The following is a 27,444-nucleotide window of genomic DNA, read 5'->3' as shown; positions in this document are numbered from 1 at the left end:
AGAATTGAGTTTTCAACTTAATTCGCATATACAGAGAACCTATACAATAATAGTATGCGAAGAATATCAGAAGAAAAATAAAACTTTTACAAAATTCGTACATTGAATAAAGCAAGGCATTATATAATCCATTACGGGAAGCCATAAAATACGTTTTTTAGAGGTCAACTAACATCCCAAACGGTCATTGGATATGTTTGTTCTAAAAAAGCAGTAAGTTTTTTTTCAGATGTGAAACGCCATTTCTGTGTTTATGCAGATTGTAGGAAAACAACACTCGCAAAAGAAAAAGGTCTCGTGTTTCAACTTGACAAATATCGTATACTGAAAGAACAATCGAAATACCGTGACACATCACATCGTTTATAAATCGACTTCACCGTCTGGCAGGTCACGTCCCTAAGTAAATTCTGCTACTTTTCGCCACTAAACCCAATACCTCTATCTGAAATAAAACCCTTTTCATTTCCCTTTCGACTGGTTCCATGTTTAGCACCGCCGGGCATTCATACCGTGTTCTGATTTTATGAATAGCTAATAAGTATGGAATCATCTCAAATCAGGGTTGTTAAGAAAAAACCTGTTAAAAATGGGTTTTCAATCAAAAATAATTATACACCAAATATCTAAGATATAAAATAGGTGAAAGTTTTGATGTTCTCCTCTGTACTCCAGATCGCTACTATTTAACTTAATGGGAAAGTACAACTCCGTCATTTTAGCTAAACTTTTATGCCGCTTCTAACATCTACTAAAGTTTTTTTTACAATGATTGATATTGAGTATTGGAAGATTTTCATTTTTCTATTTACCAATATTATTATGGACATAGTAAGGACCATGCGTTGATGTTGCAGTACAAAATATCACTTTAGAAGATGAAAACTCACACTTTATGTTGAACAATTTATAAATTTATCAGTTAGTAGCTAAGGAATGCATATCATATAAACGCCGTTAATACTTTAAAGCGCGCGTGCTTCACTGGCGCGCCATATTTATCTCTATGAAAGACCTTTTTTAAATTGAAAGGGCTTTGTAATGCCGCGAAAAAACCTTTACACAATAAATCAGAGAGCAATAGAAAATCCCTTTTACGATTCCCTAGCGACAAAAAAAAAAAAAATTACCAAAGAGAACACTTTAAAAAAGGGAGCTTCAAGAACCGCCTCTGTGTGGTTTCTGAAGCACGTAGAAACGTTCTTAAAGTATTCTTGTCCATGACCACGAAACAACAAACGCCGATTAATAGTTTTCACCGCATAATATCAGTTTATAATCTATCAACGAACATCATAAAAGTTAAAAAATAACAATTATATTATATAAAAGTTGATATTACACGAATACACTAAGTCACGTTATAAACCTCCTAAAAATATATGAACCTTATAATTCATGTAAAAAAAAAGGTTTGTCATTAAAATATCAAGTCACAACTAAAAAATATTAATCTCGATTAAAAATAAAACTGAAATATATGAGTATATGATCAATAAAACTTTATAAGAAACTATAACGGAAAATGGTTGAAAAAAAGTTTTGGTTTTCATTCAAAAGAATGAACGTAATAATTTTACTTTAGATAGTCGTTATACGATATATAATTGTGTAGTATCCACAATAAAATATATAAATATCAACCAAACATAACAGCTATAAACATTTAAAAAAAAAACTTAAGAGATATTTGTAATGCGTTTTAAAAATATTAAACGTAAAATAATAATGGATAAACTTTTACACATTATTATTAACATAAACATACATTTAGACACTAACAATATGTTCGTATGATGTTAAAAATATAAATTTAGCCACGAGAATAAAAAGCATACACATTATTAGGCTTCTACTAAGATTAAAAAAGCTATTTATTTTATTTTTTTTTTTTTTAGAGAAAAATCATTACAACTTTTGAGTCATGATTGTATTTTGATTTGTTTTAAATTGTTCAGACGAATAACGATAAACCTAATTTTGCGTTCATAATAAAATAAATTCGATGTTTTTGCATTTTATTGTCATTCGATTATTTATTCGTTCCCCCAACACGATACCTTCAAGTTTAGTTTGATTTGGGAGAGGAAATTCCCTGTTTCTTCAACAGTATTCAATGAACCGAAGTATACTGAAATGCCACGAAGTACACAACAATGAAGATACATATAATCAAGTTAGAAAATCCGTTATAGAACAAGTTCACATTGAAATTGCGTAGAAATAAAAAAGTTAAGGTGACGATGATAATATCAGGTACACACTATAAATATATAAGTGCAAATAAGAAAGAATACTTCAGACAGAACAAGTAAGACGTGTCTATGGATTGGAAAGAAGAAGGGATTTTTAAACTAATAAAAGACCCGACCAAATTGTACATACTGAAAAAGGGGAAGAATAGAGATGAAGCGGAAAAGATAAGGACAAAGTCTTGTGTAGAGTGCGACGCTAATGGAGGTATGTCAGAGAAAAAAAAAGTTACGAATTTGAATCAGTAGAGGGTCATCAACAAATATAAAGAGGGTTTCGATCTTAGCTAAAGTCGTGATCAGGTTTCTAATACAAAGTAATGTACTAAATTGGCAATGAAATCCAAATCGAAACACACTAGAGTTTATGTACTCTTCTCAATTTATCATTCTTGAGAGTCAAATAAACACATGCTATAAATGTAGTGAGTTAAAAGTTACTTAAAAGTCTTATTTTATCGAAGTCAGAAAATTTAAAGTCAATAATGAATTGTTATGTATGCAATGTAAACTAAGCATAAAGTTTGGAAAAAATATTTGAGAGCGCTAAATTAAATATTGCTCCTACATAAAAATATTTTTATACATCATTACACGTATTTTTCTGCACTTTCGGAGAACATCAGCTTCCTTAACCACTTTAATAAAAACAAAATTGAAAGCTTTAACACATTTTATTTTATTATGAAAACCCTTCTGGATTAGTCATTTTTGTATGATAAAACATAATATTATCTTAACACATACGTTGTATACGATAAAATTTATAACAGTTAATAATAAGGAATTGTGATTTTAATTTCTTTAGTCTAAAATTAAAAGAATAATACGATACAAAATTTCAATAAATCTTTTAATATGCAAAACTATTAATTATTTATATAAGTCAATTTATTAAAATGTTCACTTATCGTTTCATAATAACATCTAAGTAAATCTCATTTATTAACATTTCTAGGTAATCATCACCCCGATAAATTAATTTTTAATCTAAGTTAAAAATTCAGCCAAATTACTGGAATGTATAACAAACTGTACGATTTTTTACAAAACAACTACAATTGAGTATCGAAACATTCTTAATCAAAAAAATTATGTATAATTACGCTAAAATAGTCTTCATTTGGTGGTCAAGTATAAATTTGACTATTTCTAAATTTAACTCTAAAACGTTTATCAACTCAAAAATAAGTAATTGAATAATAATTGATTTACTTTCATTTGAAGTAAACTATATTCACAACGTCGTTAGATCAAGTTACTAGAGCTAAATATATAAATTTAGAAGTGACCAATTTAACCTATTCAGCAGGACCATTTTACAATAATATAAAATATAATAAAAACAAATTAAAAAGAATATTCTCAAGAACATTCCCGAGAATGTTCTCGTAAAAGATAAATTTAAAGGTAATTTTATATTACTAATTATAAATGATAATAATAAAATAACAATTACTTTTTTAACTTTGTTATGTTTATTGAAAAATAAAATTGTACAAAAGCCAGGATTATGTTTGATATCAAGATTCTAATATCTGACGGTCACACTACTATAAAAAATTGTTATATTTTCATAACTCCATAACTGTTAAATAAATCACAGTTTAGTATATTTTACTTACTAGTTTATTTAACGCACTACTATTTTAAGAAAACACGTTAAAATAAATTTATACGTAATGCCCACACGTGGATTAGCTATTCATAAAAAACTATTAAACACCATAAGATATATTACATTTTTCGGTCCAACACTCTGTTGTTCCATTGTTTTAACCATTCATTTGAGATAAGGCATAAATTTTCCATGCATACTAGATCATGTAATTATTTTGTATCTCACAAATATTTGTATAAAGAATATCTTTAGGAGTTCTCTAACGACTACCGTTTAAAGTAATTTAGGGTAATTTATCAACGTGATATCTAACAGTGAAAGAGTTTATTTATGTACCTATATTTTTTAATTACAAGAAATAATTAAATTTTATTATACAAATAAAACTCTTTATCTATTTAAAGTAATTTACAAAGAAATATATTTATTTAGCAAACATTGAAATTTATTATTTTTCGTAATATGACTTGTAAGGTTATACCGTTTGAATACTGAAATACAAATATATGCATAAATTTATTTAGCTGTAATATTTTTCTCTTTGAACACAATTTATTATGCAAATAGGGTTCAAATATTTAGTCAGTAACGATTTTTTCGAAAAAACTTTAAAATATTGAATGAGCTCTAAGCAATAATTAAACTAATAAATAATACATAATTTGTATTTGTACAGAACAAAACACCATTTTCAAAAATTCTGATTTTTATGAAAAATTCATTAAATAATTGAAAAAGTGCATAATTATTTAGTAAAAATAAAACTCAGAAGGAACAAGTAAGTTTGAAAATTAAATTTAAAATGTTAACTTTATAGTTAGAGTCATAGTATAACTATTTGATATTCTAATATAAAATGAAGTATTTTGAAAATTGAAATATTAACTTTAGCAATGAAGCTGTCTCGTACATCTTTCTATTCATAAATTATAGCATCTGACGGGGAGCCGACCCATCTCAAAAATATATTCAAAACGTATGCATTTCGATAATACACTGACTTGGCCTACGCTGGCAATTTCTTCGGATGAAAAGAAAAAACGACAGCCGATGACGTATGACCAACCAATTTGTATTTTTATTAAAACACTTCCTTTACGGTACCGGAATTCTTGATGGCACGTCCGTAATTTACACAAGTCGTTTATCACGTGAGACCAAAGCGTAGCCAAGAAGTGAACCCACATTAATTTTTCTACTGACTCAAACCATAACCGAGTCAGGGTGCTTATTAGCCCACTTTACACACCCATTGTCTTTTGAAAATGTCCACACACACATTGTCAGCGTACGAGCTTTCATTGTCAAGAAGTGCTGTTTTAATAGCTTTCCTTGATAACATACAACGGGCGATGGAAGATAAAACGTTACATCTTTATTTCAATAGCGACAATCCAACAAACGACGTCTAATTCTTTTCTTGATGGTACCAAAACATAAAAGAAAGTTTTCATAAATTTTTCTTTTTTTTTTACCTCGAAAAATTGAATAAATTTTAACCGCTTTCAATTCGAATAGTTCCGTTTTATACCTTGACGGTTGTAGTAACATAACCCTTGGGATTAATTTTTCAAGTCTTTGTACATCGCGACTGTCTACTTTAAATAATTGATCTTTTAAGTCGAGTTTTAATGTGCACCTACATAAAAACATACAGGTATCTGCATATGAAATAAAAAATGAATAGAAAAAATGAAACTATATTATGGAGGATGACTGGTCTATCGTAAACCATTCGATTACTTTTAAAACACTGGTCCACGAGTTGTTACCCAGTCATTTTCTTAATTAGATAATTTTCTTTTTTATAAGTTAAATACGTATTTTTTCATTTAAAAATATAAAGTCAAAGGATGATTCTAAAAAATAACTATTAGATGATAAATCAAGAATTATATGTAACTAAAAGAAATAAAAAAATGTTTTTCTAATATTGTTTTTATGAGTAATCGAATGGTTTATGATAAACCGATCACCGCTTTATGACTATTACTATAAGAAGTGGATCGAATTTTATTACTACAATATTTTGGTGGACGATTCCGAATGAACGCCACAAACAACTTGGTTTTATCTTAAAACAGCTGCTTCAATTGTCCTAAGAAAAACATACACGGTAATAAAGGCAAAACTAAGAGCATTGTTTATTTTTGGATATTCATGGTGTAAAAGTATCATTGTTGTTATGCAAAAAGAAAATAGCAGGTGCACTACGGTCTCACCAGTTAAATATAATTTGTTCATATATACAATACTGAAGTTGTGCTGCTAGTTGTTTGTTGCGTTTTCTCCCCATCACAACCATTGACGACATGTTTTCAACGGAGAATGATTGGTATTAGAAGGAATTATTGCAAAAGTTAAATGGTGCAAAAAAGAGATCATTCCAGTGCTAATAACTATTATGCAGACGACAATTTTTTTTTATTGAGTTCTCACACTATTTATGGTTGATATTGCAAAAATAACTCATAAAATATAAAAGCAGGAAACTTTTTATTCAACGGCCAAACATTTTAAATAAAATAAAAAACATTAAAAATCTGGACGCATTATTCGAACAAAATGCATAATATTCTCTAACAGTAAATTATAAGAGATGCTCGTATGCGTCACGCATAAAACTTTGGCCATTAGACCTTTTTTTTTTTTTAACAAGCTAAAATATACTTTTTGTTACTATTCTGTAACAGGTTAAATATTTAGCTTGCCATTTTTAATAATGTAACGTAATAATGTAGTTATCATTAAAATGATCATTTTAATTTTAAAAATTAAAAAACTCTAATAAATAAATACCACTAAATGTGCATTTAAAATATTGTTAAACTACATCTTTAAAAAAATATATATCAGAATTAAACTTAGATTAGAAGTATATATTGTTTTAATATCACCTAATAGAACACTATGTTGGATAATACACTAAAATGACCTACTTCTTTTACTTTACAATATACTCAATTGGGATCAATTAGAAGGATACCGTTTTTAGAATTCACTTACCTGAAAAAAAAAATATATATAAAATTAATTAATATTATTTAAATACAATTATTTTAAATGTTATATAAAAAAAATATAACAATGCATAACTTTAATTTACAAATTTGTTGAAGGGGTATTATCAACAGTATTATGTGATATTTTTTAACTTTGATGCGAAGCTGAGAAAGTATTAATTTTATGATGATGTGTTTTTTTAATTTAATATTATTATTCCAATCAAAATTATCATAAAAAGTCATACTTATAAATTCTAATACTACAATTTATATACAAGGTAATTTTCGATTAAAAAATATTACACAATCAAATATTTTAAATTACATTAAAAATAGGAGAACTATATATATTAAAATGAATATAACCTACATAAAAAAAATAAGTTTCGACTACTAAAATATGATTATATTAGAAATTTATCATTTAATCAAAACTGTAGATAATACAATACTGTAACAAAACCCCGCCAAATCACAAAATGAAAAAAGAAAGTTCATAATTTTTTAAAGACATTGTTTTCCAATAAATAATAAATTTAAGTAATCCAATCCTCCTAATTATCAGGTCAACAATTCAATAAAAATTAATTATTTTATTTTATTTCTTAATTTCACTTTATACATTAAATTCAATCACACATTATTATGAATCAATATTTCATACATTAATACTGATTTATTTGAACCTAATGAAAGTTCCGAATCATTATTATAAACGTAACAGACAAACATATAATATTCACTTTGAATATAATTAATGAGAAACAATATTTATACAATAAAAACTATACTACGTATATGAATTGTACAAATCAATTTAAATAATAACCACAGATGATTAAAAAAGTAATTAATAGTAACAAAAAATACTTTATTACAATATTTTAAAGTTAATTTATATTATAGGACTAAATTTTTGTATATTTAAAAAACAAAGCTACAAATAATTCACTACAAAAAATAAATACATAATAGAAGCAATTAAATTAAGCAAAAATACTAGTGATTAGTATTTGCAACGTGAATATTTAAAAACTTCAAATTTTAAGGACAATGAATAAAGTTAATAATATGTATATGAGGGTTCAAACACATTAAATTATAAGCATCTTAAACGTAGCTACGGTGAATAATTATTATTTATGTGTATATGTTATAATAAAATAAATTAAATAGTTATAATTTGCAAAATATTTTTAATAACTAGTAGATCAATGAAAAGTCTATAATTGGTAAGATTTTGTTGAAAATGATTTTATATATAGGCTTGGCTTAGGGACAAGGAGTTTCTAATCATTGCAACGACAATGGCGTAAACCTGGACCAAAAAGCAAAATACATTTTAAAGGGATGTTGTTAAACCGAGTAGAAAAATTCTGTTCACATTCCAAATTCGTTGAAGCGGGGTGAACTGAGAACAATAAATGGTACTGGATTGCTACAACCACTATCACCGTGGTCAGAGGGTGAAACAGCCAAATTTCCCTAGAGGAAGTGACGCGCGGCGTGTTCATTTTGTTCTTTTTATACGGCACGTCAATGTTGCAGTTTTTAAAGTATTAGAATAGGGCAGTCTCTCTCTCTCTCTCTTCGTTTTCATAATCATGTATATAAATTATTACAGGCATTGTTCTAACAGCCGTAAATTCTATTACGAGGACGGACAGCGCAGGAAAAAACAGTCATGTCATCCTATCAACTTGTTTGTACTGCACACACGGCTTAGGTGTAGGCGAGAGTGGATGTTGTCAGCCTACTGAGGATGTCGGGGGAACCTCCGTGTTATTTATGTTGCTGGCCGACTTATCCCGGTTTAATAAATTAACGGTGAGCCCGGACTTCCCGCAGAATAACGCCAGTATATGATACTAAAAGGCCGCGTAAACACGAAAAATGAACAGAAAGTTTAAGTACACCTTATTTACATCTTTCCTAATAAGATACAGCAAAAATATATATTTATGTAATTCACAATTTTTGGGGACATAGTTTCTAGAAAAAATATTTGTGAAAAGACACAGTAGATTTATGTGACTTGATTCACGAGAACTCTTTTCTGTCCAAGTCCCTTTACTACTACTCGACGATGAAAGATCGGACATGTGAGGTGGTAATCAGTAGGAGAATTCCCCATAGTAATTTACAGTGGGAACGTGTATAATAACAAGGAGCCAGAAATGGTATATTTGTAATAAGAATGAATATACTACATGCATATTTTGAACGCCCTCTATAGAGTAAACCCTAAAAAAGAATTATAGAATGTAAGACTGGTCGATATACCGAAAATCGTTTAACGCCTATGGAACTTTTCACAATAAAACCAATTAATTGCGCTTAGATCCTCCACGCCATTATTTTTGTCAAATAACGAATGCAATAAATTTAATTTTCCCCTTCCCCGTATAGGGCCAACGTCAGTGAAATTCCCTTCCGCGTGCTTAAAAAGGCGGATTAATGAACTAAGTTTTTTGTCCTTCATCTTCCAAAATGTTTTATGTTACTTTTGCAGAACAATTCTTTATTGGATGTACGCCGAATAAAAAAAAAAGATAACTACATTTCGAATGTTATATGGTTATTATTTTTTCTTTTCATTTTAGATTTTAATCATCAGAAATGCATATTTTTGAGCATGTAACAAACTACCAGTTAGAAAAACGTTAAATAAAAAAAGGTTATCTTTTATGGTTTTCGAATTACGGCGTATATGCAGTAATATTTTTAGTGAGTATTAATAAAAATAATAATAATGAATGTTTTTACCAAAGCATGAGTCTCATTGAAAATTTTTTTACGTCTCAAGAGGAGTCATGTTTAGCTCACGTCTGGGTCATGCGGTTTATATAATGGTTGTTTCTTGTGCACTAAAGTTAAATGAAAGAGTGAGAAACAGGAAAGGATGTATACATTCTATCTTCAAATGTTGCGAATAAAGCACATTTGCTTCAATTACCCCAGAGCATATAAAAAAAGACTATATGTCACTGCTATTGGTACCATTACCGTTTCAGTTACACAAAAATAAAATTTAGTTATGAATTTTTATTTTATAAATTAATCACTTTTACATTTCTTTTTCTTTCTTTTACTTATTTTTTCATTTTAAATGTGCCAGCTGCGTTTAAGGTAAAATTATCGTCAGCTCATTTAAATGAATTCTGTGACACCATAAGGTGTTTTTTACATTTAACTTTTCAACGAGTAACTTTGAAACATAATTATATATTTACATTAATTAAAGTTTTTTTATCCCCGCTACATCGCGACTTTAGTAGTCCTAATATAAGACAGGTGATAGTTATAATTTAATGGGTTTAAATTATTATTTTGTTGTATGTATGACAATACTACAAAAAGTTTACATAAAATTTAATGTACAAAAAAAAAAATTATTACTTAATAACTTTACAAATGATAAAAATAAAAATTTTCCCTTTATTTTGTGAATTATGAATTTTGATTTAAAAATATTTGATAGCTTACTTATATATTGTATTTAAATAATATTTTCTTATTTGTTCGTTAAATATACACGGATCAAAGGCAGATATAACTCATAGAGCAAAAATACTAGAAAATTTTCCAAAAAATGTAGAATTATTTTTTGATGGTGTGCTAAAAAATGAGCGTCTTGTCATATCATCTTTTCAAGTCAGTATGTCGATATTAATCATTAATAATTAAAAAATAGACACCATGAATTTATAAAACAGAGCAGTATGCAGCGGTGAATATTTGTGTAACTCCTGTATGCTAACTATACACGCAGTATACAAATATTTTGTAAATGTAAACGCGCTTTTTTGGTATTTTTCGTGGTTTTTAAAGTTAAATATATTTTTAATTTAAATTAATTTTGTAAATATTAAATATTAATTTTTATTCATCAAACTTTTTTTTCAACATAAAATATATACAATCAACTTAAAAAAAAATTTTTTTTTACAAAAAAAGAATTTTAAGTAGTCAATATTCCTTATTAATTTGTATTGAATACTGTAAGCCATTTTCATTTTCTGATAAAATTGCTTATTTTTGAGCAAAAAATAAAAATGCAATATACAATAAGATTCTATAATCATAGAACTTTGCTCATTAAAATTGCCATAAAATGTAACAACTTGAGTTGGTGGTTAAACTTGGGTCAGTTAAACATTTTACAGATTTCTCACTTAACTTGTGTAAGCAAATATTTAATGCTTCTTATAAATCTTATAAACATTTTATTAGTGCTGTCAACTGATATAACTAAAATGATGATATTAATAACACAAAAAAGTAATTTTTCTAGATTTTGAACATTTTAATATTAAATTATTATCAGAATAAATTTAAAGGAGAGTAAACTACTAATTTGAAACTATTAAATTAGTTACCATATGTTAAATTTAACCATGAAAACTTTAATTATTTATACAGCAGCTATAAACCATAATATGAAGCACAAGCACGGCAATACATACAATGTTTTATCGAACAGCATTAAGTACAGTATAAGTATAACTAGATAACACAATTTTTAATGTAAGCTGCAATCTATATAATTTCTATTTATAAACATGGAACAATAAGAATTTTACGTGTTTTATACAAACAAATATCGTCTTGACATAAATTTCAGTGATGATTAACTCAAATAGAATACAATTAAATTTTGATAGTCAAATTTATTTTTAAGAGATCTTATATATATATTTTTTTTTTTTTGAAAATTTTTATACAGAATGGTAGACTTATTTTGTATTTATTAATCTGGAAAACAAACATAATAGTTTTCATTTATTATTGGTTTTCAACTTGAAAATTGAAATTCGCGCAAATATTCGCATGATCAGTGACTCGTGTAATTAAAAACGGTTAACAAAATTTCATAGCATACATTTAACCTAAAGGCATAAAATTGGTTAAGGGATGACACTCTTAAGCAGTAGTTAGCGTACATTTTCAATTATACACTTATAAGGGTGAAAAGACTGTTATGTATATTAATAGAAGCTCGTATTCTCGTTTTTCTATATGGTTAATCGTAAAACTCGTGCATATATTTTAATGAATTCAAAGCAAGCCGTCTGTTTTGTAATGAAAATGATTGAACAATGAAAAACTGATTATTTGATTATATTAAAGATAAAAAACTCAGACAAGTACTAGTGTTTCATACGTAAAGATTCAAAATGAATTTGTTGACATTCTTATAGCATAGTGTAATTTATCATCAAAAGGTGCTCACATTTTGTATCATGCATTTATATATTATTTACTATCTTCGAATAATAATTTTGTATCAGTTAGCTTTTGCTCTACTGCTACTGACGACCCCTCGGTCGAATTTTCATCTCTCCAGGGACCCTAAGCTGTCATTTGTGATGTTTACGTGCCCAGAGTTAAAGATTAGTTTACACTCACGAGTATGTACTTGTTTAAATATAACACAGCCCTGCACGTCATACGGGTATATTTTTTCGTTCTTTCAAACATTTTTTGATGGGGTTGGAAATAAATGACAAGGGAGAAATTCGCTGTTAATTGGCTTTCACGTCAATGAAAGCAAATGATTTGCCCCTACAACTTTCAAGACATTGAGTTATATTAGGATTCGTCAGATTCATTCGATTTGTCATATATTTTTTAACAATAGCAAATGTACAATATATCGCAAAAAAAAAAAAATGACGAAACATTTAAGATACATAAAATAAAGTAATAGCTTTATTCATATAATTTAAAATTCGACGTAGCTTCCTAATGAGTTTCTCACAATCTTATAAGTTAAGTAAAAAGATATATGTCTGGTATTAAAGATTATACACTATTATGGAGGGAAAGGTCATTATAAATCAATAACCTCAGTCACCTGCAACGTTTCCTTTCAATAAATGTCCTTGGTCATATTCAAACAATACTGGGATTTGAAAGACTGCATTAAAAAAACAATTAGCTTGTCTAGCCATATTTTAAAGCTGTAAGTAGGATAGCTATATTAATATTTTGAAATTATGTTGACTGTAAAATTAATTTTTTAGTGCTAAAATATATTAATATAAATTTCTTATAAAACATTTTTCAAATTAATATTTATAAATTTATTTTATTTTATTAGAACTTTATAACATTTTATAATTATATTTGAGTAGAATAATATTTAACACGATGATTACACAACGGCTGGATTAAATTTTACTAAGATGCCGTTGAGACTGTATATAAAACTTTCATTATAACACTCATATTGTTCGTGTAAATAACATATGATATAATATTTAGAATATATGTTCACACGATAAGATCATTTTACACGCGATAGCTTCTCTTTTTCTACAAAAATAACATGTATAAATTACTATAATACAAACACATTACAGGCGAGAGGAAAAAGTGTCAAAACATTAAATGTTCAACTAACAACTATAAGGATAAAATTTTATTTAAGAACAAAAATAAATATCTAAAAATAAGTACCTAAAAACACACAAAAAGCATATTGAACATTTTCCTAATGATATATTAATAAATTTTTGTCAGCAAAAGAGAGCGTTTTTGTGTTTCAACACAAACAAGTGCGGGTCAAAATAATTAACATAAAAATCAGCCTACTAAAAATAAAAATTAATTCACTTATTCTGCAACTGATTTTCATATAATAAGTCTTCTAAAATTAATTTTTTAATCTTATTTAAAAAATGAAAATTTAATTTAGCTATATTATGTTGGTCGGTATTAGAAAAAATTAATGGTAAAAAAATGAAATATACTTAAAAATTTAATCGTTAAATAATTGTTTGTTAGTGAGTATCAACATTTTTTTATTTATCAAAATAGTGAGAAATAATAAGGTGACACATACTAACTTATATTATTAACGCTATTTTAATTACAAAAACATTATAAGCGAAGTATCAAGGAAGAATTTGAATTAATATGAATTCCAGAAAACAATATAAAAATTCTTAATTGGGCTGTGCAACTACCACTCAAGTAGTTAATTTTATAAGTTCCTTCCTATTCTACTCCCTTACAATATCTGTTTTTACAATCTGTAACAATCACAACATGACTTTATGTTATGTAAAGTTTAATGTGGAAAATACGTATAGCTTATCGCTACCTACTATCTGAGGAAATATACCGTTGTAACTTTAATTTCAACAATGAAACCGAAGACTATAAAGCTAATTCAATGATCATTTGTAGTTATTATTGTTTTGTTTTAATTTTATAAATCTATACAAATATATACAATATTTTCAACTTATTTCATTAGCTAAAATTCCGTTATTTTAAAATAATACATTCATATAATTGTTTTAATAGATAAATTACTTTAGTCATTTTAACTACGCGGCGTCAATGATATAATCATATCTGTATGAGACAATTAGGGACATAACTCAGGTGAAGCTATTGTTTTACGTATATGAGATTTACGTGAATAAAACGACTAACAACAGAAATGATAGCGATTTGAGCTATTTCCCTTAAAGGGATTCGGTTATACATGTACTAAATTTCCCGAAGCGTGTAAAAGCTTAAAGACCTAGACGCGAGAGCTATCTTGACACTATCAGCGAAATCCCACGAAGAAGACCGGAAGGGATGGGGATCCCGATAAGATGTTTTGGGATTTATAACCGACCCTTAAGCGTGAATACATTAAAACCCGACCATGTCAGATTAATTGTCTTGTCTCAAACACATATATGTGCTATTTTGAGTGGATACAACGCTTTTGAGAAGTAACATATTAAGAAAATAGTAAAGTTAAAAACGTTTAACGTTATTCGAGTAAATGGAAAATAAATCTCACGGCTCAATTATTTAAAAACAATAATTAGAAAAAAGTTAATGTTATCCATGTTACAATAAGACGAGATAACACATCGATAAACTATCCAAAATTAGACATTCTTTTTAATTTAATTTTATTCACTGACAAATTAATTAATTCTAAAAAATGCAAACATAATTGAAGTATAATATTTTATAAATAATAATGATCAGTTTTATATCCTTCAATTTCCTGAACTTAACATGTTACAGAGAGTGGTTAGCCTTGTTTCACATGTTAGGTAGTCAAAGATAGTTCTTGGCTAAGTCAATGATGAACGGGACGGGTATTATTGTTGTCTTTTACCAGAGTCCAGACACCACTAATGAGGAATTACAAGAAAAATCTTTTTGGCGCACGGGAGTTCGAACTCGTCACCCTGTACGCCAAAACATATGTTTCTACCTACTAGGCTGAACTCTTGGGTATAATACTTAATACCCGATAAAAAAATGTATACTCCAATAATCCTATAAAAATATCTGATAAAGAACTACAATCGAGAAAAAATTCCTTACAGAATATTTGCTTAAAATTTGTGAATAATCATTATTTTTAATAACCAGCGCCTATACTAACAATTATATTATCTATTTTAATAATTAAAATAGACAGTTAATTATGAAAAACTTGCAAACTATTTAGATTCCAAAGAAATAATCAATGTTTCGTAACAATTATTTATTATAAAAAGGATATGAAAAGGAAATATATGCGAAAAAAGTAAATTATTTTCATTATTTCTTTTTAAAAAAATAATCAACACCAACGAATAATTAATTAAGAGGGTTATGGAAAAAGAAAGGAATCCTGAACAAAAGACGCAAGACCACTTTTGTGTTTTTCACAAAACCAATAATTAAAATTAATTTGAACGCAAAAGAAAGGAAATTTGTATGAATCGAAATTATGCACATCAACTCGTTGCTACCATGGTGACTGTTGTTCGAGAAACTTCATAATTTGGTCCAATAAACAGGTGACATGTATATTAAAGTATGCATAATTAAATTATTAAAACAAGTATCTCGCACAAAGAACATATTTCTAAAAACTCCGCTCACAATATTGTACAAACTGAACGATGATAAAAAAATAACACATGTTTACTCATAATACGCTGCAGTTAGTGAGTTATAACGTTATTTTATGTGCCTCGTATTAAAAACATATCATTGTTCTACAAAAAGGGTAATTACATTGGTAATTATTAAATTATACGCTGACACCAAGTGAAACCCATAAATTTTATAATCTTTACATGTATGCACGTACCGCCATCGAATTTAACTCTCTGAGTGTAATAATAATTATAATTGTACTATATCATACAAAGTTACCGGTATCCGTATTAACTTTTGACTATCGATAGTACCGGTTATAATATGGCGTTTATTGTACTCCAATGAGATGGTAGTAATGCGCTTTATTTCAGTGAACTTTTAAAACAGTAGTCATAACAAAAATTTTAAATGTTTTAAAATAAATTTTAAAAAAACTTATCTATAGATATTTTGCATTAAATGAAATTTTTTTAAGTGTCTTTTTTAGCTTTGATGCGAAGCTGAGAAGGTTTTAGATTTATCATAATGTGCGTTTGTATTTATCTATGAACATTTTTAGCTCTTACTGAACCGATTTTAATGATAAACATGTCAAAAGAAAACGTTTTTAATCTAAACGGACCATTCGTAGCCAAAAAACCCTTAATTTTAGAAATTTAAAAAAATATTTCAAAATGATAATACTATAAAAAATGGCAAAATTTATTTTTTCGCATTTTAAAACTGCTATAACTTTGTTTAAAAATACTGATCATAATGAAAATTAAATAGAATAAACTAAAATTTAGATTATTTTTTATGTTTTTTATGAATATTTAATAAAAAATCTTAGTACAGGAAGGATTAAAAGTGACCATCTACACAGATAAAAAATTTAGTTTTCAACTCAATTTTTGAAAATGATTAGGAAATTTGACAAATTCTAATCAATATCAAATTAAAGCTTTTGAAATATACTATAATATTAAAACAAAATATTTTTGTTTGACAACTGTTCTTTTATGAAAAATGGCCCTGAAAGTAAAACAATCGAAATAAAAAAAAAAAAAAATACTTTCTTTTCAATTAAGTATATAAATATACAAGCATTTAATATTTATATGAAATTTTAAAATACAAAGAAATTGTAAACAAATTATTGTGAAATACAAACGATTTACATCGAAGGACTTTTTTATGTTAATTACTGTCAGATATATCGTTTATACTTGTGCCGCCTATGCAGCGACCTCACTGCTTAAGTTTATTTTACCCTCTTAAATTGTTAATGATAAATTACACAAATGAAGAGAAAATTGTTAAATTATTCTACTAATCTACGTGCATTATAGAATATTTTTGTCTACGACGTAAAGTTTTTGTAGAGCGTTAAGGTCCATTTAGTCGAAAAACATTTCTATTTTCGTTTTACTCTGTCAAATTTCGAGATTATGTACATTATAAATAGATGAAACGTTAAGAGCTTAAAATTATTCTTCGAGGAATATAGTCAACATGACATAAAACGTTACATTATACAACTTTATGTTGTTATATCTGAAGTTAATCATGAAATATAATCAAACTGAAGTTTAGTAGCTAACAACAACGAGTTTCTAACTAAATGCTAACAATCGTATTTTATACAGCTATTTATATTAACTATTATAAAATTTAGAAAACTTTGCCAATATTACAAAAACATTTTTATAAAGCGATGGCTCAAAAATAATTAAATATAACTAGAACGATAATTTAAGAAATATTTAATTAATAGATACATAAGACAATATTATAATTTTTTTTTATATGACCTTTTCATTATTTCTACATATAATAAAACTTAAGTCGATGAAAATAATTATTAAAATAAGTTGGAAAGTTCCGTTTCATTGTTTTAGCGTCGAGGTCCCGTCTGTTATTTACCGCTAAAGCGAAAATATGGTCTTCGCTATCACAGTTAATTCTATATAATAAAACAATATTTTTTAGCTTAAATTTTAATACTTGCTCGTCTATTTTGTACTCTCAATTACCAAAAAAAATACATGGAAAAAAGACTGCAGTACAACACTAACCCGAAATAATTCTAGGTATATGAATACTGTAAACATAATAATAAAAAACATCTATTTACTTAACATTTTAATAAATGTAAACGATAAAAATATAGTAATACAAAACAATGCCACTTTCAACATTTACGTTAATCTATTATTTTAAATTAATTTAAATAAAAATATGTCCGGACGGCAGTATGACATGAGAAATACAAGAAACTATAAAAAATATAAGAAAGAAAAAGACTTAAGTACACTTAAGTGTCTAAAATGAGTGTGTGCCAAAAAGCTTAGCTTTTTCAGTAATCGAAATCTTCGCCAAAGCTATTTCAGGACGATCCATCCATTCAATTCACGAAGACTGCTATCTTTTAACAGTGGTAAGCGACATTTATTCTTTTCTTTCTTTCTATTTTTTTTTTTATTTTCCAAAAACCCGACTGTTTTCTCAGAATGTAATTTAGATACACCATTTAAAGTTTGAATCTTAAGGGTAATATTTAAACATAGACTCTAACGTATTGAATGGTGTATCTCAAGTATAGCGATGCTTTAAGAAACTATAATTTGAATAATAAAAACAATCAATTGTAATATTTCAAAACGTTTTTTCTTATAGCAAAGCAACGTCAAATCAAATGTACAGATTTATAAAAATAAAAGTCACAAAAAGTTTGTCTACTAACTTTGATTCTAAATAACTAATATGAAAATAAAATGTTCTCATACACTAATAAATAAGAGATCTCTTCAGACGATTTTACAAATTCATAAATAGATATTTATTTTTATGTTTAGCTTATTAATTACCATATTTGAAAAGAATACAAAATGAATAAATATTGAAATTAATATTTAGTATTTAATCGTTATTCCTAAAAAAGTAATACAGTTTTTAGATTCTAATGGAAATTCAACTGCATTCCGTTCACTTGATTCAAGAAACCCTTTTTCATTCGTGATAATGGAATCCAATTAAATCGAAAATAATTATTATTTTTCCGAAACTACGAAATCAAAAGACCTTTGGTAGCTTTCTTATTAAAATTTAAAACGAAACCCCGACGGTATTACACGAAAAACATACATATTTATACTTTGTGAAAAATGAATAACCTAATCACAGTCAAACCGTATTTATTTGCATGATATTTGACAAAACTGCAGATGTCGTCACCATATATACACTATTCCATTATGCGATGAAAACGCAATTGCTCCATTCTTTTTATATTCGTCAAGAAATCAATAAGTTCAATCTGCCCCAGAAGTTCATTTTTTTCTGTTATTTATTGAAAAAAAATGCAGGAGTGCTTTTGCCAAAGTGAGACGAGATAATATAAAACAAAAAGCGAAGACAAAATTAATATTTTCTATCTTCAGGGTACGCGATTTTTTCCACAACTAAAAAAAAAATCAATAACTACATAGATACTATAAATTACCCACAACAACAGTACGTGCATTCATGAATAATATTAACCGTATATATCATCATTACGAAGAGTCCTTAAACTCTTTTATACACCACCACGTCGATATTAATTATTTATAAAACGGAAAAAACGAGTTCCTCTAAGATGGTCAACATAATCCACAAACTAACACACACACGATACAATTTTATTATCTCCAGAAAGAGTAAAGACAGGAGGAATCACATAATAATATACATAAATTTTCTACGAAACCACCAGTCTGATTAACAGCTTCCTTTAGACTGAACTGGCGCACAGTACTGGAAGTGCATGTTTGTAGAGAAAAAATTAAAGCAGATAGACTGGTTTTTTTTCTCATGATCAGAGAGCCGTCGTATTGTAGCATTTGGGGAACCTAAAGTAATTAGACACTAATAAACATGAATTACGGAAACGGTCAGTACACAATATCAAACATGACAATACTGAAACGATAATAGTATGGTAGCAGCGTGAAATTATTTATAGAAGTCGGTTAATCATAGTTCACGGCTTAAGATTATGGATTGGTTTGATGTGTGCGTTTTCAGCAAAAGAAACAGCCAAAGAAAGAATTTGAAGTAGACGTGTTACTTAGCAGCAAAAAAAAAAAAAAATACATGAGAACACAATGCTATATCAACAAATATTACTATCACATTATCAGATACTTAGATGGATTTTAAGAAATTTATGGGTTTTCTGAAATAAAAATATGTGAGTGATGACACATTTAATGCGCCTTCTTTACACTATCATTAATCTCTTGGAAATATCTCGAAGAATTAGGAAAAAGACGAACTGTTTCTAATCTACATGGGAGTGGCGCCAGAGAACGATAATGATAATGACGAAGGGTGAACAGTTGTATAGAAATAGGACGTTTAAATTCCGGTTGTTGTTGGAGAGAACTAAAAGGGTCGATTATCCATTCTGTTTACAGACAGCAGGTCTAAATATTTAAACTCTACATACGCTGTTTTTATTACGATTTTATATCTTGTTTTAATTATTAGCTCTGTAACACAGTTTTAAATAAATTTACTCAGTTTAACAAAGTGGCAATTGCGATTAAACCAAATAAGAACTTAATGGTTATTGTTTCATAACAAATGGTAACCTAATGCATAATAATATTGTTCCATCCAGCATAATTTTGATTGAATTTAAATTAATTATGCTAAAGACACTTTTTCTTTGGGGCGTTAAATAAATAAACAAATAGTACTTCTAACAAATAAACACAACACAGTACTATTATCTCAGGGATAAAGTGTGTAATAACGTACAATTTACACAAAGAGAAAACAAAAAACTCTTAGTAAGGCATTTTAAATGGTAAGAAAAAAGATTAGGTAGCACAGACAATATTTCTAGAGAACGCAGTTTTTGAAAAGATAAAAGCAACAAATTTTGCTTTAACTCAGATTTTTGTTAAATAAAACGAGTCTACTGAGAGTACACGCGCGGAAGTCCGTGAGATCAAAAAATTACTGGAATGCGGTGTAATATATTTACTCCAGGAATCCAACTGATGAATGCCAACATCATAAAGATATACGACGTGTGTAAATAGATGTGTACACTGCAAAATGTATACGAATAAAATAATTAAACTTGCTGACTGAATTATTATATCAGAATTAATAATAATTTGTTTTCTTATCTCGTGATAAATCATCACACCTCATACGTATAGAATGATTAATAATAATGCATAATTTATCATTCATCACTAATGAACAAATTATAGGGTAGATTAGATTGCAAACAACTATATCTCAAAACTATAAAACTATTTAAAAAGAAACAAACACTCAAATAGCATATATTCTTGTAACATGATGTGCACATACCACAAAAAAGTTACTGGATATATACTACATTTACTACAATTTTCTAGGAATTTTCAAATTTTAAATTAAAATGTAATATTTAATAACACAACAGTACTTTATTTTCAAATTTCTCAAAACTTTATATAACCATTTTTATTAAACATTCTAATTTTTGGAATATTATGATAAAAATAACTATAATTCATGAATACAAAAGTGGATACTTACAAAATTGAAAAAACCTTATAAATAAGCTATAGATTATTTGATATCTTAGGTATTTTGATTTAACAAATAAATATAAAGTTATATAATTAAGCTACTTTTTTTATTATTATTTAAAAGTTTTAATACAACACCATAATGCATTTTGATCTTACTTTTATTTTTTTTATTTTCAATCACAATCTTTTGTTGAATCATCCTTTAGATATATATATTTATTATATATTTAGTTAACTAATAATTTTTAACACTGATAAGATAATTTTAAAATGAATGGAATAATTTATTTAATTAATAAAGTTAATTTTATTTAACACTAAGAAATTGTGATTTAATATTAAAATCCAATTTTATATAATCCACTTTATACCACATTATTTGAGTCTGGATTTACATGCATTTATAAATTTTGTATAAGCCGTCTAAAAAAGACTCACATTTGTACAAATTTGTTGTATGAATATACAGTAACGTAGAAATATTTTTATTTCATGGGGAATAAACCCTCATAATCCATTCAACATTATAACATTATAGCCCCAGTTAAATCACATTTATAATTTTTCAAACTTATTAATACCATTTTTTCAGCTAGTGATGCTTTTAGAATAACTTAACAATATTTATAAATCCAGACACTACAATATTAAATTAACTAATCTGAATTCATTAGTACTTAATAATTTTTAACCAATCAAAAAAGTATCTGTACACTTTCCAAAGTTCTTTATTTTTATATTATTTATACATAAAAGTATGGTGTAGTAGTTATTAGAAAATATGAAAATTAAAATTAATATAAGTAGCTATTCTTAAAAATGTTAATTGAACTTTTTAACTCATTATAAAGCTAATAATAAGTTTTAGATATACAAATAAACTTACCTGAGTTGTATATGGCTGTGAGCTTAATCTGATACCATCTTGTAATAGTTTATCTTTAAGTAATAATTTTAACTGAAGTTTTGGTATCCTCACTAATTCTGCTTTACCTTCTTCATACTCATCGTAATGAACTTGTTGTAACTCTTGGTTACTACTACTAGATGACTGTGCTGGACTGGGAACACTTTTTTTGTTTGTACCATATTTACACTCTTCTTGAATAGCAGCAGACTCTTCTAAAGTGAAATAAACACTAGCTGCACCTTCCTCGCGTAGAGTACGTACAGATTGCAGTAGTCTATTACGGTGAGAAGGATTGAACACACCAATAGCATCCAAGTCGGGATCACCAACTTGTTTGCAAATTTCTAAGTCATCATAACCATTATCCAAAAATGAATCAGAGTATTGGCCTAATTGAAGTGACCTGAGCCACTCAACTACAATGTTACTACCACTCTTACTGGTCATTGGACTTGTTCAACGCATATATCACAATTTTGACGAACGTTTATGGACCCTGAAACTCTTCAAAGGACACATTTACAACAAAAGCTGATACAAAAAAAATAACGGTACTATTGCCATAATCAATCGCACATTAATATCATAACGTCGGAGAGGCAAACTATAAACGCGGAACTTTACACAGATTCTGTGCGGTTAACACTGCAGCCAAAAATGCGATAACAACGCGTGCGACCCTAATCTCATTCTATTGGAGGACATATTGACATTCTCTAGACAGTCTTAACTGTTACCGCTAGATATCGTTACTAATACCTATTTTATAAAAAATTGAAATGTAATGAATTTAATTTATCTAACCAATGAATCAAATTGAAAAATTGAGGGGTCTAATGCAACGGCAACATTATGTAATCTTTTTTAAACAAATATTTTTATGTCAGATAACAAATAAAAAACCAAGTCTCACGTCTCAAAATAAATTCCATCTAGTACTTCCTAAAAGTGCACAATTTATTTAAAATTACAATATTATTATTAGCGAAGGACAGACCTATTCGGTTGCTGTTGTGCAAAAAGTGAAAAAGCAAATTAACTGCTCTTGCAATTTTTTAATTGATCGATTTCAGTTTATTAAAGGTTTTTTTTTAGGTTATCGCAATATAATTTCAGGAATTTTGGAAAATAATGATTGATTATTCTTTGAAATTTTTGAACATCTGGTTAGCGTGAGCCAGGCGAATGGACTATTACGAAGTGAACTTGACAATGAAGATAACAATTGATGTGTCAAGGTAATTTCCTAAATAAAACTTACTGGCGAAAATTGTGTAGGTACTTAATTCTAATAATAGTACTAAAAAATTTAATTTCATAAGTCAACGAGTAAATCAACTTTCATTGTTTTTATTTAAATCATTATAATATTTTAAATAATAATTATTAAGTATTTGAAATAATTTTATTGAAATATACCTTATAACTAATTAATCTGATTATTTGTAGCATATTATACATTTTTAATCTTAAAACTTTACAAGTAATTAGGATGAGAGAACCCTTTTGGTTGAGATAATAAATTCAGTAAACTATATATAGTTTACTGTAACTATAGTTAGAGCTTAACAACTGATGTTTAATACAAATTTCAAGTCGTGACTTGAGATTTATATGAAATCAAGACGTTGTGGCTATATTTGTTTAGAAAAGTAATTTTAATTAAAATTACTTTACCAAACAAATCGTACCTATTTAGTTTTGTCGTTGTTATAACAACGACAAAACTAAATAGGTACGATTCAACTTAACTTAGTGAACTTCAAGTATTACAAACAAAAATTATATTTATAAATGAACTTTTAAATAGATGTATATAAACCATAATTTTCAGCCTACCTAAATCAGTCAATACACATTGTGCTTTATAAGCTTTAATAATAATAATAATAGGCAATAAGCTTTTAGGATGTTAAATATGAATAAATAATATAAACTAAAACGACCAGTCAAATTTAACAGAAGGTACACCCAAAGAAAAACCTTAATCAAAATTGAAAGAGAAATTTTATCAAGGGTTTATGATAATGTTTTATTAATACGAACAAAATAACTATTCTTATAAATAATTATTGTTCAAGACAAGAAAAAAAAATATCATATTGATAAATATATCATTGATTCAATAGTAATGATATATTTATCAAATTGAACAATGAATTTATTATATAGATCGAGGTTATTCTCTGGGTGTAGTAACGCTACTTGGATGCCTTTTGTCGACGTCTAGCGGTTGGTAAAATCACCAATGCACTTGCCTATAGCTTTGTGCATATAAAGATCTCCCGAGCATAGATGAAAATCAAACAGATTTTTTCTAAAAAAAAAAAATTATTATAAAAATGTTTTTGCAATGGGTCTTAGAAAATCTAGGACTGTTCCTATTAAATTAGATAATTAATTATCTACTGGTCTTATTCGAGTTTTGAGTATGCAGAAACATTTATTCTAACAAATAAATGAATATTAAGCAATTATTACTAAAACACATTAAAATTTTTCGACTATTGTGTAACTTAATAATATGTAATAAATGTTTTATATTGATACATAATTTAATTTACCTTTGCATAGGTGTAAAGTAGAAGATAGTAAGGACCATTACTCACTTAATTTGATTTTTTCCAGCCCGTGAAAATTTTTATTTTTCTACATTAGTAAAAATGAATCACAGACTTTAAATCAAAAGGGTCAAATAATAAAAATATGTTTTTAACGTAGTACAAAACTTTAAAAATTATTTTTAAAAAAGTAACGCAAAGTATTTGTTGGACTAAAAATTATTAAAGATGTCAAAACCAAACGAATACTCGAAAATTATTAAATTTCGTGTACTTTATGGATAATTAGTCTACACATTTTTTTGATTTTTTTTTTTAGTTTTGCTCAAAATCTATCTGAAAATAAAATTTTTAGTAAATCGGTTGTCATAAATTTTGGGGAGTTGCAATCTCATCTTCCCCTCCTGTCTATATCCCTATGGCATATATATATATACTGAACTCTAATTTTATTTAATATTATAATAAAGAAGTTAAACATAGGTGTAAAACTTATTTTTTTTATTATAAATTTTTTTAAAAATACAGTATAATAAAATTTTCATGAAAAATTATTACCATTATTTAAATTATCATCTAAGAGGTTGAATTTAAGGTCATCGCGAAGGAAAATGATCTATTTTTAGAATTACATTATTAAAAATAAATTATATTTTTGCTGTGATTTAAGGTCACTTACGAAATATTCATAATGATATTCTACCAATTATATTTCATCAAAATCTACGGTTTTTATTTTTTTAAACTTAAAATAATAATCATTTAATTAATTAACATCGTAATTTGAAAACAAATAAGACCTTTTTCTATTTTAAAATCTTATTTATTTTACAATCAACAAGTCGCACTTAAAAACATGATAACAGTTATCAACGATTAATGTTACGTGTTGTTACAATCATTTTCTGATCTCTATAGTAAATACACAGCTGCACTTACTAAACTTTAAACTAGTCAATTATTATAAGTTTCGATTTTTCTTTAAATTTTCAATAATCTATAATTTTTGAATTGTACTACAATTTTTATAATTTAACATATTTTATTTAAACCATTTATTATTTAAAAATTTCAATTTGTTAGTAATATGACTGTTCTTAAAAGACTACAAGCTCTAATCATGGGTGCCCCTGGTTCTGGTAAAGGCACGATTTCTGAAAGAATTGTTCGAACTTTTGATATGATGCATATATCAAGTGGCGACATACTCAGAAAAATGATACGTGATAAAACTGATCTTGGAAATGAAGTTAACAAGTATGATGTGTTTAAACTATATCAATGATGAACTGTTTCATAGTAAATATTCATTAACCTAGATTTGTTGTTAATGGACAACTTGTACCTGATGACTTGATGTTGAAAATTATTGGTAATGAGCTTAATCTGTTATCATTAGCTGATAGAAGTTGGTTGTTGGATGGATTTCCTAGAACAAAACCGCAGACATTGAATCTATTTAAAATAGCTCCTGTTCAAGTAGTTATAAGTCTAGATGTGCCTTTTGATGTTATAATTGATAGAGTTAAAGGTAGGAACTTAGTAAGAAAAATATATTTTTATCAATAGTTTTAAATACCTAAATATATTTTAATAGGTAGATGGATACATCCCAGTAGTGGAAGGGTATATAATACAGACTTTAATGCACCTAAAATTCCTGGGCGAGATGATATTACTGGTGAGCCTTTAGTACAAAGAGAAGATGACAAACCAGAATCTGTAAAAAGACGTCTTGAAATTTATTCTGAAATGGCAGGACCAATTTTAGAGTTTTATGCTGAAAAAAATATTTTAACTCAATTTTCTGGTAAAACAACAAATGAGATTTGGCCCAAAATTTATAAATTCTTGGCAACAAAAATTGAACCCAAAGAAAAGCTTACTTGAAAAAATTTGGTATTTTCAAGATTTTTTAAGAATTTTGGTTTTTTTGCATAGACTTAATAAAAAATTGTAATCTTATTGAGATTTCTCTAAAATTTCATACTATGTTTATGTACCAAAGATTATTTGAAAAAAAGCTGTTTTATCTTTTTCAAATAAACTAATTATTTATATCATTAAGATTATGAAATTAAAGATGTTTACAAATTAATAAACAGACATTTACAAAAGATTTTGGTATATTATTGCGAAAATGAAATTTTAAAGTGAATAAAATGATAATTGTGTAAATAAATATGTATAATATTTAAAATATAGGCATCTAAAAGAGTTAAGTTTCAGTTAATAATGGTTTAACAAAAATTGTCGAGGTTCTTGATCACTAAATATAGCTTTTTTAAATATAAATTAAAATTTCTAACAAACCTATTTGTAAAATTTTAATTTTTAGATATTTAAAAAGAACTTGAAAATTCTCTATATAGCATTTTTTCTTACTTCTTGTTCTAGAGTGCAGTAGTTACTTTTTTTTTTTATTGCACATTACATTAAATAATTAAAAGTTAGTGGTTTAATCAGATGTATGGTTTGATGAGGAAACCTAATTAAAGATAATTTTATAATAATTCAAGTTTACTTTTAAAAGTTTAACTGAATTTAAAAAATACCAGTTAATCTTATATTAAAAATTAATAAACAAAATATTTTTCGTATTGGTTATAACATAGTTATTTGTATGTTTGTTAGTTGAATTTGTT

General features: G+C 26.9%; 2 protein-coding genes across 3 annotated transcripts in view; one reads left to right on the top strand and one right to left on the bottom strand.

Annotated features, from left to right (window-relative positions):
• Positions 1-22,898, bottom strand: part of LOC126900186 (SAM and SH3 domain-containing protein 1-like) — a 67,394-nt gene extending 44,496 nt beyond the window's left edge. The window contains exon 1 of the mRNA XM_050675693.1: positions 22,215-22,898. Coding sequence (XP_050531650.1) covers positions 22,215-22,685 — 471 coding nt within the window. The 5' untranslated portion in view covers positions 22,686-22,898. The remainder of the gene's footprint in view (positions 1-22,214) is intronic.
• Positions 22,899-23,435: 537 nt separating this feature from the next.
• LOC126900187 (GTP:AMP phosphotransferase AK3, mitochondrial) lies at positions 23,436-26,918 on the top strand. 2 transcript variants are annotated; one of them, XM_050675694.1, is made up of 4 exons: positions 23,436-23,476; positions 25,883-26,056; positions 26,119-26,330; positions 26,397-26,918. In XM_050675694.1, exons 1-4 carry the CDS (start codon positions 23,451-23,453, stop codon positions 26,687-26,689), a joined length of 705 nt encoding a protein of 234 aa, XP_050531651.1. In that variant the 5' UTR covers positions 23,436-23,450; the 3' UTR covers positions 26,690-26,918. The 2 variants fall into 2 exon arrangements, with proteins under 2 accessions (XP_050531651.1, XP_050531652.1); XM_050675695.1 differs by lacking the exon at positions 23,436-23,476 and adding an exon at positions 25,589-25,716.
• The last annotated feature ends 526 nt before the right edge of the window (positions 26,919-27,444 follow it).

Source organism: Daktulosphaira vitifoliae, unplaced genomic scaffold, assembly GCF_025091365.1.
Source record: "Daktulosphaira vitifoliae isolate Bord-2020 unplaced genomic scaffold, ASM2509136v1 Scaffold_3, whole genome shotgun sequence".
Taxonomy (NCBI): Eukaryota; Metazoa; Arthropoda; class Insecta; order Hemiptera; family Phylloxeridae; genus Daktulosphaira; species Daktulosphaira vitifoliae.
The sequence above is the reverse complement of the archived record's forward strand: the minus strand, read 5'-3'. Positions and strand labels throughout refer to the sequence as shown.